Below are 21046 nucleotides of genomic sequence, written 5' to 3'. Positions count from 1 at the left end.
GATTCTGCTACTCCTCCAAGTAAGGGGATACCACAAGTGTAAAATTTTTTCCACTGTTTGGACTGATTATGTTTCTGACATTGTATCTAGTGTATGACACAAATCAACCAATTGTATAAAAACCAAAGTACTGTAAAGGTCACCTCTATACGAGTGCTCTGGGAATATATCTTAGTGTAGTGTCACCTACAGCAGTCCCATTTCATATAAGCCAAGCAAGCCTAGCCTACTGGTACGTAGCTTCCCCTAGGAATGCCATGTTCCCTGGCCAGGAAGTACAGGAGGCTGAAGAAAAGAAGAACAAAAGCGTTCCTGTGGTTCCAGGAGTGCAGTTATCTGCAGTGTATGGTTAGGACTGGTGTCTCGCAGGAGCTTAGTCAGTCAGGCATGCAGATAGTTTCATTCAAGTGGCAGGCAGAGACATGGTCAGCAAACAGGTAAAGAATCGGTCCAGACAAAGACAGTAATGGCCAAGCCAGTGTCAGTACAGGCAGCAGGCAGAAGCAACAGTCCATTGGTGTGGCAGTAAACAGGAACACCATTGCTGGCTTCACTGGTCTGGTGACACTGGGACTTGTGTAGCGGGGATCAGCAACACTGTTGCTGACTTACACTGGTCTGGTGACACTGAGATTGATGTGGCGACAATCAGGGACACCGTTGCTAGCTTACACTGGTCAGGTGACACTGGTTTTGCGGTGATAAGGAACACTGATGCTGGCATACATTGGTCTGTTGACACTGTGGCGGTGATCAAGAAAACTGTTGCTAGCTGCACTAGTCCGGTGTGGTGACAATCATGAACACAGAACAAGATTCAAAGCTAAACTGATCTGGCGACACTGAGGTGTTGATTTACTAAAGGCAAATAAACTCTGCACTTTGCAAATTGCACTTGCGCTCTGCAAGTGCAGTTGCTCCAGAGCTTAGTAAATGAGGTAAAGTTTCACTTTACAAAGAATACCCAATCACATGTAAGGAAAATAAAAAAATTGCATTTTTGCTTGCACATGATTGGATGATGGAAGTCATCAGGGCTTCTGCTCATTTACTACGCTCTGGAGCAACTGCACTTTGCAAAGTGCACAGTCTATTTGCTTTTAGTAAATCAACCCCTTTGAATGGCTATACTATTAGCTGTACATCATGCCCTCGTGAGGTTGGGGGTGGTAAAACCCAGCGATTGAGTCGCGGTTAGGACCCACAGCTAGCCCTAAGTGCTATTAAAGGTCAAGTGTCGGCAGTCGTGGTCTTCTTTCAACCACCTTCGTCCTCTTATTTGCTTATTATCACTTTTATTTTAGGTGTTATTTGTGATGGTGTTCACCATCACTGGAATTTAAGGACAGATGGGTGAGGGGTTGAATTGCGTCATTTTTGTCAGCAAGGTAAATTGTTCCCTTTGCCATGAGGTTTCTGAGCAGGAAGCCCTCTCCTAATATGGTCATCCCAGGAAGTTCTGAGGAGCCGGACTGTCTGGGGTGGCTCCCCATTCAACTATTGTCAGGTGGGCTAATGCTAATGACCGCACCTGTTGTCTGCTAAGGGAGGTATTGACACAGAGTAATGTGTATTCAGGGCTCTTTAGACAACCATTGTTCTGTGTCTGACTATTGTGTACATTGATTGCCCCCTGGGGCTTCTGTCTCCTTGCATTGGTCAAAGTTATCTGACCAATCACTACTGACTCATTTTCAAGCCCTCATTTGCATGGATATTCCTCTTTCTGTATAAAGTGTGCTGTGTTCTTCCAATAAATTGTCTTCCTGCTTGAACTTACATACAGCCTGCTTGGTGTTTGTTCTAATGGATTCCGAACGGCACATAGCTGTAGTTCGGATCCCGGATCCTTGGTTGACCGAACCATCAGACGATGCGATCTGCAAGCTGACTGACTAGAAACAGAGGAGTGTCGGGAGAGCGGACAGGGCGAGCAAGGGTCTCGTCACATTATTCAAGGTGTATTTTCTCTAGTCAGACCTCTGATGTCACTGTGGAATGTGAATTTAGTGCTTTCTGTACGGCAGAAACCACTGTTTGGTAATATTAAGGAAATTCCAATAGTTACTCTTGCAAAAAACAATTGTCCTTTTTTTGGTCATCACCTCAATGTGGCGGGTGTCATTGTTGGCAGCCTTGTCTTTCTAGCGTCCATTTTTGGTTTTACACAGGACAAGGGGGTCCTTTGTCCAAGAGTTTTTTTCTGCTAAAGGTAGTGTGTGCTTTTCTTTCTTTAAAATCTTTTTATTGAAGTTATACAGAAGAACAAGTTTACTCCATAGTGAAGTATAACACTTATACAGTATACATGCAGTGGAAGTACTCCAATAAAATTGTCAGTACAGAACTTGCACAATGGATATACAGCTTACATAACAAAAAGTAGAGGCACAAGGCCTTTCAAGCTTATAACAAAAGAAAAACACAAGTTACATTGAAGTCAGTAACTGAGAAAACACAAAGTGATCAGCACTGGTGAACAAGGGATATAATGAAGAAATAACTCGCTATATCGTGTTCCAGTGGGTTAAGGCATGGAATTATGACAATAGTTCAAGAGAAGTAAGAAAGAAAGAGGAAAACAGGAAAGGAAGTGGAGACTGATGGCTCCTGACCAGCACAGGACAGAGCTTTAACAATGGCTGATGGTTCAGGGTTTGAGGAGATACTCATCTAAACCAGGAGGTAGAAAGTGGTCAACCCAGGGTTGCCAGATTTTGAGATGCTTAGGTATTTTGTCTTGGATGGTAGCTTCAATTTCACTATGGATCTTGGCCTAGGTTATTCTATGTTTGGTTTGGGCAGTGCACAGTACAGGGGTCTTCTAGGCTCGTGCTATGGTTTGTTTGGCAGCTTTCATAACCTGCAGGATAAGACAAAACTGGGCTCTGGTACAGTCCAGAGTATTATGGTTCAGCAGCGCGAGAGACGGGTCTGGGTCTAGAGTTGTGTTCATCAGGGTGGAGGCCATTCTGAAAATATTAGCCATAAATTGTTGCGCAACAGGGCAGGTCCAAAAGATATGGGCATGAGTGCCTTCTTGGCCGCAAGCACGGAAAAATACAGGAGGGTATCCTGGTTGACATTTAGAGATCCTTACTGGGACCAAATACCACACCATCATAACTTTATAACTGTTCTCAAGTGCAACAATGCTTTGAGAGGAAGATTTAGTAGTCGCCCAGATATCTTCCCAATCATCTGCCTCCAGGTCAATCTCCAGGCCTCTAGACCATTGTGCAGTATAGGAGGGCATGCTAGCTGAAGGGAAAGTAAGATGATTGTACAAACGCAATATAATGCCTGGGGCGTTCGGGTCAGAGTTGCATATACCTTCGTAGAGGGAAAGACTAGTGAGAGACGAGTGTGAACGTATGATCGTCTGAACAAAACGAGAGATCTGAAAGTAATGGAAGAATTCCCAAAAGGGAAGTCGAGCCTTCTCCTGCAGGAGGGCAAATGTTTTCAGGCCACTATCAGTCACAAGGTCACATGCACCGGTGATAGTGTGTGCTTTTCATCTTAATTAGCATATCATCCTTCCTTTTCTCTATTCCTGACTGACACATTCAAAATAATTTTCTTTTTCATTGCTTTGATGTCATTAGGACAAATTTTGTAAAACAATTTCTCTTCTTGTAGTCGTGGGGTGCAGAAGCCATGCAAGATTTAGGCAGCCTCCTTGGCCACTATCTAGAGATGGATTAGACAGACCATTGTTTGGCCTTATGTTATCAAACATCAGTCACCTAATTTTCCTATTTTTTTACTTGAGCAGTTAGCACATCATGAACTTTTCTTCATCAGGTGTCTGTCTCCAAAGTTTGCAAGGCGTCCACTTGGTTGTTAATTGACACTTTCACAAAATTTTATAAAGTTGATGTTGCTGCATCTGCAAATGCTTGTTTTGGTTGCAAAGTCTCATAGGCGGCAGCGTAGTGCATTTGCTTAAAGGTGGTTGTTGTTTCCTTTTTTTTCCCCACCTCTTGATAGACACTGCTTAGAGACGTCTTGGTTGTCAAGATCTTCTATGTCTCTGCTGTATCCTTCGATAATTAAAAGAGAAAAAAGGATTTTTTTATTTAGCAAAAAACTTTTTCTCTGTGTTCATTGAGGGACACAGCACCCACCCCCCTGGTTGTTATGTCTTTATGTACTGATTTGTGACCAGCAGAACTTCCTCTAGCAGATGGTGGTCAGGCCATCAGCAGAGGCTCGCCCCTAGGCTGTGCTTTTGTTTTTGTATCTAGTATTCTACTTATGGTCAACTGACAACTTTTACCCACTTTACCACACGCATCGCTTACATTAAAGTGTGTTAGTGAAGGCATCCTCTTTATTTTAAATTGGCGTTTATTGCAAGAAAAATCACCTGCATTATTTTTTGGCAACGTTGAGGTACACAAGGCTTAACATACAGTTGGGTTATTCTGCTGCCTGCAGGAGTATTTGACACTAGCAAACATTAAAATCGTGAGTCAAGCCGAGAGATGGGAAGGCCTGGGAAAAAAAACAGAAAAATTGGGAGTACACTGTTTTTTTTTTTTTTTTCAAATCTGTCTTTTGTTTTATGGAAATAAAGTGAGAAATATGTTATTTTACAATGATAAATATTATATCTATGACATAGTATTCAAACTATATAACAAAGACTTTAATGAATAATTTCTGAGATATTATGTAAAGTCTTAAATTATTGTATCTTCTCTCAGTTGAAGACAAGCAAATACTGGAATATAATTCAAGTAACACTGTACTTCTCAATGCAGTTCTCAAACAAGAGAAATATGCAGTTCTGCCATTAGGGGACAGTTTAGTTTGCTTGTGGGCTTCCATCTTGTACCTCCCACAATTCGGTGATTGTTTGGATACAGTAGAAGTTTTTGCAGGTAAGGGCAAATTTGTCTGACAAATTAGTTTATCTTATTTACCCTGTTGTTTACCTATAGTCTGGTCAGTAAAATGTTTTTTGTTTTACTCCTCCCAGTAAAATAGTGAGACCAATATTTAGAACAAGGCTGTCAAACCGTTTGACATTTCTGGGCCACATTGGAAAAAGAGGAATTGATTTGCACCATACATAAAATACACTGACAAGAAAGATAGTGGATGAGCAGAAAAAGTCGAGCAGATCACAAGTTAAAGATCACTGGTATAGATAATGTAGCTATCTCAGTTAAAGCCGAGTTCCGGCCTCGGGGTCAAATTTAGATACAAATACCCCCGGGACAGTCAGGGCTAGTACATTCCACAATGGATAGCCTCGGAACTGTCCCGGGTCGCACTTACCTGTAAGAAGAAATACTTAACTTGAAAAGTTCTTCTCCAGCGCTGCCATCTCAGGTGTGGGCAGCTGAAGGCAGTGCGTCCTCTTCTGCGGCCTCTTCGGTGACGTCGGAGTCCCACAATGCCCTGCACCGGCCCCGCTCGTCACTTCAGGTGCAGGCGCGGCATCCCTGCACAGCTTCTGGGCATGCCATTGACTCCTGGGAGCGATGACGTTCAGCTCCCAGGAGTCATCGCAAGCCGGAAGTGACGGCGCGGGCCGCAGCCGCAGAGGGAGGTAGTGGAAGGAAGGTGAGTATATTTTCTTCAATATCAAGGTAAGTGACCAAAAAAAAAAAAAATTGGGAGCATCCATTTCTTTTCCAGGTGGCCCTCAGCAAGCGGATGGCCCGAAATCGATTTTTTAGATTTTGAGGCCGAAAATCAGCTTAAAAAAAAAAAATTATATATATATATTTTGTAAAAGAGAACTACATAAAATTAGTGCGATGTTTGACACTGTTTTTGTTAAACGAACACATCGATATCTGGTTTGATGGATGAAGTAGCAATTCTCAAGGTGTTCATCAGATATTTTGGTTCTAATTTTACCCTTCGTGTGCTTCATCCTTGAAAACATTTGCTCCCAAATAGAAGTGCTGCTGAAAACTGATGACATGAGGAAGGCATATATGTGAAGAGTGGGAGATTTTTCTTTGGGAAGATAACTTATAAAAGGCTGCATGTGTTCGCTAAGTGTAACACATTTTTACTAAAAATTCCCCCAAAAAATTAACATTTTTAAGTAAGATTTTGCTGGGTCGCATTCTTGCATCTTGGGCTTCAGGTTTGGCACCCCTGATTTAGAGTTTGGAAACATTTCAACAGTGCTATTCTGAGAGCAAGGCTGCATCTTTGCATGCCAGAGGTGCCCTAAAGACTAAACAAAAATACTTTATGGAAGGAAATGATGAGGACCAGAATAAAAGTGCAGGTAGCTTTTCCCTCCAGAGTTCTCAGTCCAGAAAACGGAAAATTTTATTATACTTACCGTAATTTTCCTTTTCTGGCCTATCCTCATGTCGGCACAAAATGGGTTAACACCTCCTCTGGAGCCCACAGGACCACCTCTTCCTAGCTAAATAAAAGACAGCCCCTTCCCCAACTGAAGTGTTCGATAACCTAGCCTGCGACAGGCCACTAGGGAGGGAGTCCTGTGCTGATGTGAGGATAGGCCAGGAAAGTTAAATTACGGTAAGTATGATAACAATTTTCCATTTTCCTGGCGCACTTCACGTCAGCACACAACGGTATATACCCTAGCTGAATATAGGGCAGGAGAGAACACATGAAAAGAGACACTCAAAGAAAAGCTGTTCAAGCCAAAAAGAATTGATCCCTCTTGTCCCAAACTTGATCGCACATCTAGTTTGTAAAGTTGAATGAAGGCCGCACAAGAACTTCAAGCTAGCCGTCTTACTTAGATCTTCCAAGAAACTGCCCCAAAGGCTTCCACCCCTCTAGTCCAATAAGCATGCAATTGTTTCAGAGCAGAAAGGCCTACTTCCTGCATGCCAATGTAATCACCCTGGAAATCCAACAGTGGATGACTTTTGAGGACCTGAAGGCTAAATGAAAAGATTGTCCACTTCCCTCTTTGACCAAGTACACAGTAACTTGACTATGTGAAAGGAACTGAAGTCTTCCTGCTGTGCGCCCGGTGTCGCTTGTGTGAAAACTCAGAGGGACTTCTGGAAATTGGATACCACTTTAAAATTGAACTTTGGAGATAGACATAGTATCACTATTTCTGGTAAAAAAAAAAAGAAAAGACACAAAAGGGCCCTTGCAGGAAAAGTGTTGCAATCTTCAACATTATTCTGTCTGAAGTAGTTGCTGGCAGAAAAACGAGTTTTCTGGTGAGGAATTTTAATGGAAATGAAACCATTAGAGCAAAGGGTGCCAGCACCAGTGCTCTCAGATCCAAGCCTAAGTCCCACAGAGGGTATAAGGATTTCCTTCAAGGTCATGTATAGATTGTCACCTTCAAAAAGCATCTGGTAACTGGCTTTCCACCCATCTGAAGCCTGTGAAAGATAAGGTAAAGATATGTACCCTAAATGGAGTTGTATGCCAGACCAACCTCTAGTGCTGACCGTAAAATGTCTAGGATCTTGGCTAGAGCAGGGAACACAGGAGAAAGAACTTTTTCTTAGCAAATAAAACAAACTTGTTTCATATCCTCGCATACAGTATCTCACAAAAGTGAGTACACCCCGCACATATTTGTAAATATTGTATTATATCTTTTCATGTGACGACACTAAAGAAATGACACTTTGCTACAATGTAAATTAGTTAGTGTACAGCTTGTATAACAGTGTAAATTTGCTGTCCCCTCTAAATAACCTAACACACAGCCATTAATGTCTAAACCGCTGGCAACAAAAGTGAGTGCACCCCTAATTGAAAATGTCCAAATTGGGCCCAATTAGCCATTTTCCCTCCCTGGTGTCATGTGACTCGGTAGTGTTACAAGGCCTCAGGTGTGAATGGGGAGCAGGTGTGGTAAATTTGGTGTTATCGCCCTCACTCTTTCATACTGGTCACTGGAAGTTCAACATGGCACCTCATGGCAAAGAACTCCCTGAGGATCTGAAAAAAATAATTTTTGCTCTACATAAAGATGGCCTAGGCTATAAGAAGATTGCACAAAAAAATAGTCCAGGCGCTGATCCTATAGAAATACACCGAGCATTATCTGCTGTTTTCCATTTTCCTTGGTATCCCATAGCAACCCAAGGAGGTCTAGGATCGTTGGGACTGTTGTGGCAATATTTTAACTGTTTATTCACTTATGATTTCAATAAACGCCAATTCAATTTAAAGAGATACTCTACAGTCTTTCATCCATAGAGGACAGTAACTTATAGACACCAGTGAGCGCCGCCCTTCTTTTCTAGTATAAGAAGATTGCCAAGACCCTAAAAGTGAGCTGCAGCACGGTGGCTAAGACCATACAGCGGTTTAACAGGACAGGTTTCACTCATGAACAGGCTTCGCTATGGTCTACCAAAGAAGTTGAGTGCACGTGCTCAGCGTCATATCCAAAGGTTGTCTTTGGGAAATAGATGTATGATTGCTGCCAGCATTGCTGCAGAGGTTGAAGGAATGGGGGGGTCAGCCTGTTAGTGCTCAGACCATACGCCGCACACTGCATCAAATTGGTCTGCATGGCCCTCGTCCCAGAAGGAAGCCTCTTCTAAAGATGATGTACAAGAAAGCCCACAAACAGTTTACTGAAGACAATCAGACTAAGGACATGTATTACTGGAACCATGTTCTGTGGTCTGATGAGACCAAGATAAACCTGTTTGGTTCAGATGTTGTCAGGCGTGTGTGGTGGCAACCAGATTAGGAGTACAAAGACAAGTGTGTCTAGCCTATAGTCCTGCATGGTGGTGGGAGTGTCATGGTCTGGGGCTGCATGAGCACTGGGGAGCTACAGTTCATTGACATGCACTGTGACATGAAGCAGAGCATGATCCCCTCCCTTCAGAGACTGGGCTGCAGGGTAGTATTCCAACATAATAATGACCCAAAACACACTTCCAAGACAACCACTGCCTTGCTAAAGAAGCTGTGTGTAAAGGTGATGGACTGGCCAAGCATGTCTCCAGACCTAAATCCTATTGAGCAGCTGTGGGGCATCTTCAGACAGAAGGTAGAGGAGCTCAAGGTCTCTAACATCCACCAGCTCTGTGATGTGTTCATGTAGGAGTGGAAGAGGACTCCAGTGGCAACCTATGAAGCTCTGATGAACTCCGTGCCCAAGAGGGTTAAGGCAGTGCTGGAAAATAAGGGTGGCCACACAAAATATTGACACTTTGTGCCCAATTTGGACATTTTTTAACTTAGCGGTGTACACACTTTTGTTGCCAGCAATTTAGACATTAATGGCTGTGTGTTGAGTTATTTTGAGGGAACAGCAAATTTACACTGTTATACAAGCTGTACACTCACTACTTTACATTGTAGCAAAGTGTCATTTCTTCAGTGTTGTCACATGAAAAGATATAATAAAATATTTACAAAAATGTGAAGGGTGTACTCACTTTTGTGAGATACTGTATGTAGCGTTTACGGATGCTCTTCTGGACATCAGGGTCTGAACAAGCTTGAATGAGAATCCCTGCACCTCTAGTCTGGCCTATTCCATAGCCAGGCTATTAAAGTCGTCTCATTGGATTAGGGTGCTGTCACTGACCTTGCCATAAAAGATTTCATTTGACTAGAAATGGGTTTGGTGGTGCTGATGACATCTGGTGGAGCAGTGTAAGCCAAGGCCTTCTCGGTAGGTGGAAATTACCTGTATGGCATGGACTTTTTCTGTCCAAATTTCCAGAAGCATCTTTATATTCAAGGACACCGGAGAGAGACAAAAGATCAAATGGAAAATTCCATGGCACTGTGAACCTATCTTGTATGACCGAGTCTTTGCATTGGTATCCTGTTGCAGATTTTAGAAGCTGCATGTTCAGTGGAGTCTCCCTATAAACTACTGCTGGAAAGCCACATTGGGCCAATATTGGTTTGAGGAACTTGTTAAAAAAATATTTTGCCTAAACCGCTAGTTGATTTTGCTTTCCTTGCAATAAGGCCAACGTTACCTGGCTGTAAGTGGCTCTCTGCCCAGCGAAAAGTTTCTGTTGCAAGATGTAACAGGAAAAGGCTTCTGGTGTCCCCTTGGCAAGAAATATAGGCTACTGCTGTCTTGTTGTCAATCAACTTCACTCAGGCCCATTTAAAGAAGATACTGAAAGGCTTGCAATGCTAGAAAAGGTTTCCTTTAGTTCCAGATAATTGGGGAGTCTGCATTCCGTCATTTTCTTCAAATTGTGGACTCCCCAGCCCCGAAGTCTGGGATCTGCCATCAGATACATCCTATCTCCTGGGCTGAGAGGCATGCCCTGAAAGAAGCACAGTAGCGATGTCCAAAATCCCTGTTCTTGCTGAATTTGTATAGGCACAAAGATTTTCTGATCCATAGACAGCCCAGCTCATAGACTAAAGAAGGCAAATTGCAACGCCCTCATGAGCCACCTGGTCCAAGGTACCACCACTGCCAACAAGATCTTCAAAAGATTTGTGGGGATGTGCCAATTCTGTAAAAGGCAAACACCTTAACTGGAAGTGACCTCTGGTCACCGCAAATCCCACATGCCTCTGGTGCTCGGAGTATCAGGAGTCGGCAGGTCGATTGATACTAACTGGTCCTTCAGCTGAACTATCCCTGTGACTGTCTGCATGGCCTCCATCTTGAACCTCTTGGTGTGTATGTACACATTTGATTCCTTTAAACTGAAATTGACCAGAAGGCTCCAGCTTTAGATATTAGAAAAACTGGGGAGAAAAGCACCCAGATGATTCTATGTTTCTGGCATCCCTGGCATGATGGTCTTGTAATAGTATAAATTATTTAACATAATCTTGCAAACATTTTCTCTTCTGAGATCTATTGGTCATGAATGAAATGGATTCAGTGGTCAACTTTGGAATTCTCCATTGTACTCCCACCTAACTGTCTTGACCCACTGGTCTTTGAGGATTGTCGTCCAAACCCTTCAGAAGGAGGCTACAATCATCAACTTCACTCAAGCCTCCTGGCCCCCACTGGAAGAGACTATCTGAGCGCACCTTCAAAAGACCTTTCAGCCATCTTAGCAACTTGCTCTGGACTTGATTTTATGTAAAAAGTAACTTTGAGGCACCCCCACTGTAATCCGTTAAATCTACAGCCTGTCCTATAAGATTTGGTCTCCTGCACCCTTCTGTAGTTCAATAAGCTGGAGTGAAAGATGGCTGCCTCTTACTAGTCTGGGGCCACAGTCCCGACTTTCTTTCGGTCATTCGCTTAATTGCGCTGTTCAGAGTTTGACCAAACAATAACCTCCCACTATAGGAAATGTTGAAGGCTCGTGTGGATGTTATATCTCCCCTCCAGGGTAGTAATCACAATGCTCTCATGGCTGTGACTGAGTGTGCCAGGCGTGTACTAGGTCTATTAACACATCAATCAGAAGCCACGTGCCAGGTTCAACTCCTCCAGAAACTGTGCCAAATCTTGCAGTTTCCAGTCTTGAATGCAATGGCATTTCTAAACCATTTATATATCGAAGTGAACGATGTTGCTGGTTGACAGGAAAAACCTGTCACTGTATAGATTATCTACAAGCCTGATGGCCAGATCACCACAATTTCTGAGTTCCAGATGTGTTTCTGCATGAGTGTCTTTGATGCATTCCAATGCGTTCTCAATGCATTTTGCCACTTCCCAGATGTGTTAAATACAGAAACAATGTAACATATTTTACTTTGTTGACTGCACTGGTGGGAACTAGGTCATTGGAATACAAATTAAACACTGTCCATGCGTTCTTGCTGCAGAATAAAAAAGTACTGAACTGCATCTGGTATGAACAAGTCCACTTTTGCATCCATAGGATCATCAAGAATTTCCCAATTTCTCTTTGGGATTATTAAAGTATTCTGTAAAGGCAACTGAGTTATAAAAAGGCAAAGACACTTGGTGTGCCAGACAAGGGCAACATCCACTAATAAACATGCATCAGCCATCCTATTTGGATAAAGCTGTTACTGTGAATTGGTCTTCTGGTGAGGTCTCTGCCATCCTTCTTCAATGAGCGCTTTATGCTCTGTTATTATGGGAAATATCTGCATGCTTTTGCAGTGGTAGGGCATCTCCAGCGTACTTTCTGCTATAGCCTCCTTAATAGGGCTTATAATGTTGCACATCCACATCCTTGTGAGGCAATCTGTGCATTTCATTTCTCTGCCACTGTAGACTGCATGCAGGCCCAAAATGCACCCTGAGCTGGCCGAGGCATTTCCTATCATGCTCACACAAACGCGTGTGAGCCAGTGCCACATGGGGTGCTTGGGGAGCATGAAAGCTGCCCTGTGGAGGATTCCTTGGGATGTGGATCATCCTGGGGAAGAGAAGATGATCGTTAGCGGGTCTCTGCTCCTAAAATAATGCAAAACATCATCATTTGCAGTCCTAGTGCACTCTTTTAAAAACATATTTGCACAAAATATAAAGAGAAAATCATATATTACCTCACACCAAAAAACATATACACTGTCTCTTTTAGACTCATCTGCCTTCGTCCACTTACTTCAGAAGCAGCAGCAGGTGAGCCCAGGCAACACTTACAAAGGTAGACAGCAGACACAGTCAGAGTCTGAGACAAAACCAGTCAGACCGTCAAACCCACAGGAGTACACAGCATAGCACGGGAGCAAGGACAGCACATCCAGAGGAACACAGGAGACAGTCAGAATCTGAGACAAAACCAGTCAGACTGTCCAATCTCTAGGAGAACACTGCACAGTAGGGGAGCAACAGCAACAAGTCTTACCTGGGAGATCTGCAGAGAGAGAGGGAGAGAAGTCCTTTCCTCTGCAGACCTCCAAGACTGTTTACACCATTGCTCTGCACCTGGCGGATCCCGTGCTGCCCCATCTCCCTGCTCCCTGTGACATCATCTACAATATCAATGCTCTTTAAGCATAATTTTGCCTGCAGCCCGGCACACAGGGCACACAGTTTTTAGGAAGGTTTACTTTCAGCATTCTGGCTCTTCCAACTCCATGAGAAGCTGAACATGGCAGGGGGGATATCCTTGCAGCAAACAAAGTACTTACCAACTGCAATCCACAGGTGGCCTTGAGCATGACCAAAAAACAAGAACACTTCAGTTGGGGGAGGGGCTGTCTTTTATTTAGTTAGGAAAAGGTGGTCCTGTGGGCTCCAGAGGAGGTGTTAACCCGTTGTGTGCTGATGTGAGGATAGGCCAGGTAACACTCTTTTTGCTGCTTCTGGATCAACACAAAGTGTTTCTTCACCAGCAGAATCTTCAAGTAAGTGTTGCAAATCAAAACCATTTAGGTGTTGCAGTGCTTTCGCCTCTGAAAAAGAATTGAAAAAGAATGGGAGTACCCTCTGTGGCAGGGAGAGTTTTCGGATTTCTGTGCTGGATGTTGCTTAGCTAAGTTTCTTAGCTTTGCTTGAATGGTCCTTCTGAAGGAAATTCCTTTGTTAATTGGCTATCCTCTACCAGTAGTGTCTGAGCCAAGAGAAGAGTCTTGTGGCTCATGATTCTGTGTGGCAAGTGGAAATCATTGGAGGAAGGCCTTGTGCCTCCTTGGATTATCAGCAGGCAGTACACCCTAGTTTCCTGCAGCAGGGACACTTTGCTGGGGACAGAGTATGTTTCTATGGACTGCATGTGACCTCCTAAATGGGTAATTGATCCCCCCTCTTTGGGTTTCAGCAGCCTTCCCCCAGGTACTGCAGATTCATTCCTCAGTCCTTCCCTTAATCAGGTAAATATTTTTAGGGGCTTTATTTAAAAATAAAAAAAAATCACTTTGTGAATGTCTCAACGTTTTTGCAAGCATAAAAAATTATTCCAGTGATGTTTGTAATGTTTTTGTTATAGTTTCCTTGATGCCTTTCCCCGGGCAAATGTAGCAACCCCTAACATTTGATCCTAAGAAAAAAATTGCTTAAGAACATTCAACCATGAGAGTTTGTAGATTAATAACATTTGACCAGCAGGGGACATAATGTGAGAGAGACGTCTGCACTATGTGCAGCATATTGAGAAACTTGTGTGTGGGTATTTGGCCGAACGAACCTCCAGCTGCAGAGTTAAAGCAAAACATTTAGCACTGTTATTACCACTGACAAATGGAACAACTTCCTCTTGGTTGTTAGGGAGTTGGCACCCGCCGGTATCCTAACAACCAGGGACTTATCCCCTCCCAACACTTTCAGCTGTCAGCTGGGGATTCCCAACTGACAGGTGAATGTAAACCAACAGCAAAAATAGTGTATAAAAAAAGTATTTGATTCCCAAAATTCATACCAGGCCCTTTAAGTCTGGTATGGATTTTAAGTGTAGCCCCGTGAAACAAAATAAAAAGGCATGGAGACCCAACCCCCCTATATTCCTTACCAGACCCTTTGAATCTGGTATCCCGAGGTACCTGATTCTGCACTTCCGGGTCTAATATCACACAGTGGGAGCCAATCAGCGGGTCTCGATGTCCGCCAGGACACAGCAATCGTTCGAGAGAGACGGAGAACGGCGATCTGCCTATCAACACAAGGCAGTTCACCGTTCTGTTAGGGGGGAAGTAGAGATCCTGTGTTTCTGCTAAGCAGGAACACAGGATCTCTGCCTTCTCACAGCAAAAACACATCCCCCACAGTTAGTAATCACTACCTAGGGACACATTTAACCCTTTGATCAACCCTTATGTTAACCCCTTCCCTGCCAGTGTCATTAGTACAGTGAAAGTGCATATTTTTAGCACTGATCACTGAACTGGTGTTACTGGTTCCCTAAAAAAGTGTCATTTAGTGTCTGATTTGTTCGCCACAATGTCGCAGTCCCTCTATAAGTTGCTAATCGCCGCCATGACTAGTAAAAAAAAATAAAAACTCTGTAAAACTATCCCACGGTTTGTAGACGCTATAGCTTTTGTGCAAACCAACCAATTTACGCTTATTGGGATTTTTTATACCAAAAATATGTATCAGAACACCTAAGCTGATGAAAAAATTCATTTTTTATTGGATTTGTTTAATTGCAAAAAGTAAGAAATATTGTTTTTTTTTCTTCTAATTATCTGTCTTTTTTTGTTTATAGCGCAAAAAATAAAAACCGCAGGTGATCAAATGCCACCAAAAGAAAGCTCTGTTTCTGGGAAAAAAAGGACATAAATTTTTTTGTGTACAGCATCCAGCATCACATGACCGTACAATGAAGGGGGGGGGGGCTAAATCTTCCGGAACTGAAGTGGTTAATGGAGAATCTCATGCAAATAATAAGGAAAAAAGTGTGAGGTCCCCCCATAATCTATACCAGACCCTTATCTGAGAATGCATCCTAGGTGTCCAGGTGTAAAAAAGTGTAAAAAAAAAAAAAAAGAATGTACCCTAGAAATAAACACACCCAAATGTTTGACAAGTCCTTTATTAATTAAAAAAAAGTCCCAGATGTACAGCCATTGTTAATCTCTCTGTCCAGCGATTCAAGTGCTCATCTTATACAATGAATAATGGCCAGCCACCCTTCGAAAGAAAAAAATTAGCTGAGCGCTGAGACATGTCCAATCCCTTCACTTTGTGTGTATTGAATGTCATCTTCTCCCTCCCTACTTTAGCGGTGGGGACCCAAAGATGTCATTCAGATAATCCCTGTCCTTTGCTTACTTTAGCTTTTTTTTTTTACTATGTACCCCTTTCTCATTCACATGGGGAGGGGGACTGGTATCTGGGGGCCCCTTATTTTTAAAGGGGACTTCCAGATTCAAATAAGCCCTCTGTCCACAGATCCCACAGCCACCGGACCAGGGTTATGGGGAAGAGGCCCTTGTCCTCATCAACATGCAGACAAGGTTCTTTGCCAGGGGTTTGCCCCATCAAGGTACCTTCCTCCCCCTCCCCCTTTTCCTGGCCATACAGGCTGCATGCTCAGATAAGGGGTTGGTTTTAATTTTGCCAGGAACCTCATGCTTTTTTTCTTGTGTTTTTTTTTTTGCGTGTTGTTCCCTCTTAAAATCCATACCAAACTCAAAAGCTTTGGTATAGATTTTGGAGGGAATCAATGCATTTTTTTTGTGTGTGTTTGCTTTTTTCACAGGGTGCCCTAAAACCCATTCCACACCGAAATGGGCTGATTTCAGTTTTTGGGGGAACCTCACACACACTAGAAGAATTCACCAAAAAATGGTAAATAAAAAAATAAATAAGTCCCATGTGATGGTGCAACAAACAATCCAAGAATGGTAAGTGTGGTCACAGTGGTAGTGGTATGTCTGATTACTGACCCGTTGAGAAAGTTATCTCTTAACGAAACTCGTCAGACCTATGCCCCCGGACTGCCTGATTTGCTTGCTTGATACATGCTTGTACCTCTGGATGAGTGTACTTCCCCTTTTTAAATAATTTTTTTTTGCGGATTTAAAATATGTTTGTCTCTTCTGGTTTATCCCTTATGTCATCTGTGGGTTGAGACTTCTTCTCCCTCAAATCCACCTCATGACCATCTATTGGAATATCCGAGGTTACAACTGGCATTTGGAGTCATTAAAGACCTAATATATCAGTTTATCTGACCCATTTGCCGTATGGTATTTTGGGTCCGCAGTCTCTGGTGAGCGCATTATTATCTCTACTCTGATGGTATTGGGATCTGGCTACCACTGTGACCACACTTACCATTCTTGGATTGTTTGTTGCACCATCACATGGGACTTATTTATTTTTTTATTCACCATTTTTGGTGAATTCTTCTTTGTATGGACTTGTTTGTTCATTCGCCATTTTTAGCGCTGCACTTTATTTATTTTGTTCATGTTTTGCTAACCTTACCACACTATACCAGCTGTTTGTTTGTATAATTGCATACTGTATATATATAATGGGAATAGTACCACTAGTATATGTTTCGCTTTACTCTAGAGCTGGAAGTTCGTTCAATCCAACACCATTTGTTTAGCAATTCACAAATGATTCTCCATAGGCTGCACACATTGCACAAGTCTTCCTCACATTATGTCCCCTTCTGATCAAATTTTCATAGCCCAATAACTCTCAAGGTTTGAATGTTTTTAAGCTATCTTCCTCTAAGGGTCAAAAGTTAAGGGTTGTTACATTCGCCTGGTAAAAGGCAACAAGAAAACTATTTTACAAATATTACAAACATTACGGAAATTATTATTTGTGCTTGCACGGATGTTGAGACATTTGTAAAGCAGATTTATTTATATAAATATATATACAAATATATAGGCCCCTTAGTGTTTTGGCTAAAATTACTGTTTCTCGCCCCACGGCCACGGCTGACAATGCTTTGATAAATTTGGGGGGGGGGGGGGTCAAGAGCTTCCTAGGCCCTTGTTGTGGTGAGGGTTGGGCAGACTCCTCAGCATTCTTCAGCAGGCCCCAGTGTCAGAAAGGAAGTTTTTAGGTTGTCTGGACAGGCAATCTCCTTTTTAGTCACAGAATTTTATCCTTTGACCCTTAGGGTTGGGGATGTTAGGTCTCAGGGTAGACTGGCTAGTCTTTCTTGGCTGTTTTTCTGTGCTAGGATTTCTTCTGTTTTCCCTATTCCCTGCTGCTTCTTGCTCTTCCTGTGGGTTTTCCACAGGATTTTGTTCAGTTGACCACATCAGGCTGTTGGTTCTTTCTTCCCTGTTTGTAAAATTGTTATTTTTGCACCTGTTATCAGTGGGTTCTAGTTGATTAACTACAGACAAGAAATGGAACAAGTGGCGCAAGCTGTTAGCACTACATAAAAACGATAGTCCATATAGTAGCACATCAAGGCTATGATAAAGTCTTAAGGTGAGATGAGGAAATAGTCTGGATGCTCAGGGCCAGCCTGTTGGGGAGCAGAAGCGATCTCCAAACATGCAACAAACAAAAGAGAAAACAGGCGCCTCTGAGTTAAGACTGCAATTTAATATGGCAAACAAGTAATAAAAACTTACATCAAGGTAAGTATAAGCAGACAAGATGGGTCCTTCCGGGGTCCATGTGGAGGCTGGGGCTTGGAGTCATCACTGTGGGTCTGTAATCATCTCCTCTCTTCCTCTTCCTGTCCAGCAGGAAGTGGAGGGTGTCACAGCAGTGAGATGGAGGCTTGGACAGCAGGGTGAAACCGCAGTGAGATGGAGGCTTGGGCCGCACGGTGGCCGTGATGCTTGTCCACAGGATCTTCCGGCGTTGACATGTTATCTTATAAGTAGTTATCATTTGGGCTGCAGCCATTTATTGCCTTTTGTATGTGTATTTTTATGTTGTACCTATTTATTATATATACAGTATAAGCACAATAACTATACCATGTTTTATACTGTTTCCTTTATTTTTAGGATCCAAGAGGATCTAGGATACTACAGTGGACAGACCTGAGTCCTGTCTGCTGTGGTAAGTTGTTGACCTTGTAATGTAATCAGCTTGCAACAAAGTTGTCCCAATAATAAATATTTGGGGATAAAAAGTGAAAACCTGGTTACTGTTGGTGCAACTGAAAATTCATATTTCAGACATGTTAGTAAAAATAGTCAGTGGTCTAGCAAATAATGCATGTTGATCCTATACATACCCATATATAATATATCTTGTGCATCTAATGTATACATTTATTATAGATTATTTATAATATAATTTTTAAGTTATAACAATATATGCATAGTGACTCGGTGACTAGCATGTTTGCGTTACAGCACTGGCCTCCTAGAGTTAAAGCTTGGGACAATGTTTGCACTTAGATTCTCTGTTTGGTATATGTGGGTTTTTTCTGGTTTCTCTAAGTAACATAGAGTGTATTCATGTTCACCTAGTTTATTGCATGAAGTGATGCTATAGTCACATTGAGTATCCAGTCATGCGCATAGAAATTGAAAAAAACAAATAAAAAAACAGGATTTTGCCTTGCACATGATTGGATGGATCAAGTGAATATAGCTTGAACATAGCAAAGTAGTGAACATAGTAAGGTAAGTGGATAAAGTAAAGTAGATGAACATACTATATTCCTCACGCTTTTAAAAGACAAATACTGCTGCTTTAAGTTTTGGGAATTTTGGCCAAACTTTTCTCTCCATAAGTGTTCATTATCTTTATCTCTGTCTTACAGGAATTGTTAACATGAGTTTTCCTCTTTCTGACCAACCTGTGTTTGGAGAGTGGCTGATATTTGCAGAAACGCAAGGCCATATTTTTAACAAATCATTTTCAGTACAGAAATATGGTGAGTGAGTTGAAGACACTTTACTCTGCCCTTTTGGTGGGGTAAGGGTATTTGTATTTATAAATCGAATCCCTTACATCCATGCGGACGTAATGCTGCTGTTCCTGTCCAAAATTGAAAAATCTATACCTAAAAAATGCAAAATGTTGACATGAGTCCTTAGATGTGGTGGCTGCACATGTTCTGTTTTCTTCTGTCTTCTTTTGTGAACAAGCTAGTCCTACACAACTCTAAAACACTGTATGTGATGTATAGAGGAACAGTGCTGTCACCTAAGGTTAAAGACGATGTTATGACCACAGAACACCACCCCTTCTCATCGCCAAGAGATGTTCTGTAGCTCTAAGTGATTAATAGGCAGAGCTAAAAACACTGTTTGCCAACAGCACAAGCACTTGCAAGCTAACTGGAGATGCTTGCAGAATCATGCAGAATCAATAGGCTATGTTCCTGATTACAGTGTTACTGTAGATTAGGCATTAATAAATGGCGGACTGTGGCCTGGATCCCAGTGACAGCCCCATCCGGAGCCTGGTCCCCTGCTCTCTTTTATATATATGAATTGCGCTGTCATAAAAGTAAATATCACAAACGAAAAAATATATGTGAGTGCATAAAACCATAAATGATAAATTCATGAAATCATGTGCACCAAAACCCAATACGCATCAAATTCTAGTGTATAACAACATGATGCATATAAAAATAAATACACAAAACTACAATAAAAGAAAAGTTCAAAGTAAACGCCAAATGAGATTTGTAATCCAACAAAGTCCAGATAATGGGATTTTAAAAAGATTTCAATGGTGCTTAGATCCTTATCTTTCAAAGTGCTGCATGCATCACCACCATGCTCTAATATTGATATGGCTGCTTACCAGACCCATTATGGTCAATGGGCATGTAAGCTGTTCTCAGCTTGGGTATCGATCCGTGATAATGTGAACAGACTCCTTCTCTGGGATCACAGATGGATATATGGAATAAAGGAGGACTAGTAGTGCATTATCGCTAAAAATGGTGTTTACAGCCTTCTACTGTGGCAATGTGGCTACGCAAAGTAGCGTTTATTAATGAAATGAAGGACTTGATGGCGGCCGAACGGGGCACTAGAGATAAGTTCCTCAAGTGATGGTTCTACTGGCATGAGTTCAGTTTTACTGCAGAATATAAAGAACTTATCGCATAGTTGACTCACTCACACTAGACGGCCTTCTCCCCTCACCCCCTCCCACCCCACCTTATCCCCCCCCCCCTTGTCCCTTCTCCCCCCCCCCCCTCCTTTTTTTTTTTGAGTCCTGTCTTTCCTCCCCCCTGCCTCCCTCTCTTCCCTTCTTCCCTCGTGGCGCTTCTTGATCTTTGATCTGTCCTTCCTATACCTGTTTTCTCTGAAAAATTCCTTTCATTCCCGTTAGGCATACTTGACACTAATGCTTCTCTGTGGTTTGTCGGGATGGCCGACCCTGTGGGATGCCCTCCTCACTCCTGTATGCCGGCCATGTGATGGATGCCGGTAGGGGTGTGGTTCTCCCTGGGGACCTGCCATCCTGCAGATATACTCTGATGAACTGTGTGTTATCAATTATCGCATACGGCTATGTTTACATGATTTACGCCTCCTGTTACGTTGTTTCCTTGATGTTCGGCTGTATTTAAATTCACTGCCTTTGTTGATTTGTATGCCTTTCTCTCCTCAATAAACATTAAATTTGTAAAAAAAAAAATGGTGTTTATTAAAAAAAAAATACACTTACAAACAGTTGTAGAGATAAAAGCACTGATACTCATGGTGGCACGGCCGCCTGCAGTGCGGTCCGTGCATGCTGATGTCACAGCTGTCTTCACCCGACGCGTTTCCCCTCAGAAGGCATCAACTGGGATATAGTGAAAAGGAAAACCGGAAAAAGGTATCTCCTGTTACCTTA

General features: G+C 42.4%; 1 protein-coding gene across 2 annotated transcripts in view; it reads left to right on the top strand.

The window, feature by feature from the left end:
- The window catches only part of CPAMD8 (C3 and PZP like alpha-2-macroglobulin domain containing 8), a 472168-nt gene that overhangs the window by 70269 nt on the left and 380853 nt on the right, over positions 1 to 21046 (top strand). The window contains exons 7-8 of one of the 2 annotated variants that reach the window (XM_082260961.1): positions 18238 to 18292; positions 19005 to 19118. In XM_082260961.1, coding sequence (XP_082117087.1) covers positions 18238 to 18292; positions 19005 to 19118 — 169 coding nt within the window. Of the gene's footprint in view, positions 1 to 18228; positions 18293 to 19004; positions 19119 to 21046 lie in introns of those variants that run through there. The other variant, XM_082260960.1, reaches the window with a different exon arrangement.

Source organism: Pelophylax lessonae (genome assembly GCF_965119305.1).
Source record: "Pelophylax lessonae genome assembly, chromosome: 1".
In the NCBI taxonomy this organism is placed as follows: Eukaryota; Metazoa; Chordata; class Amphibia; order Anura; family Ranidae; genus Pelophylax; species Pelophylax lessonae.
The sequence above is the reverse complement of the archived record's forward strand: the minus strand, read 5'-3'. Positions and strand labels throughout refer to the sequence as shown.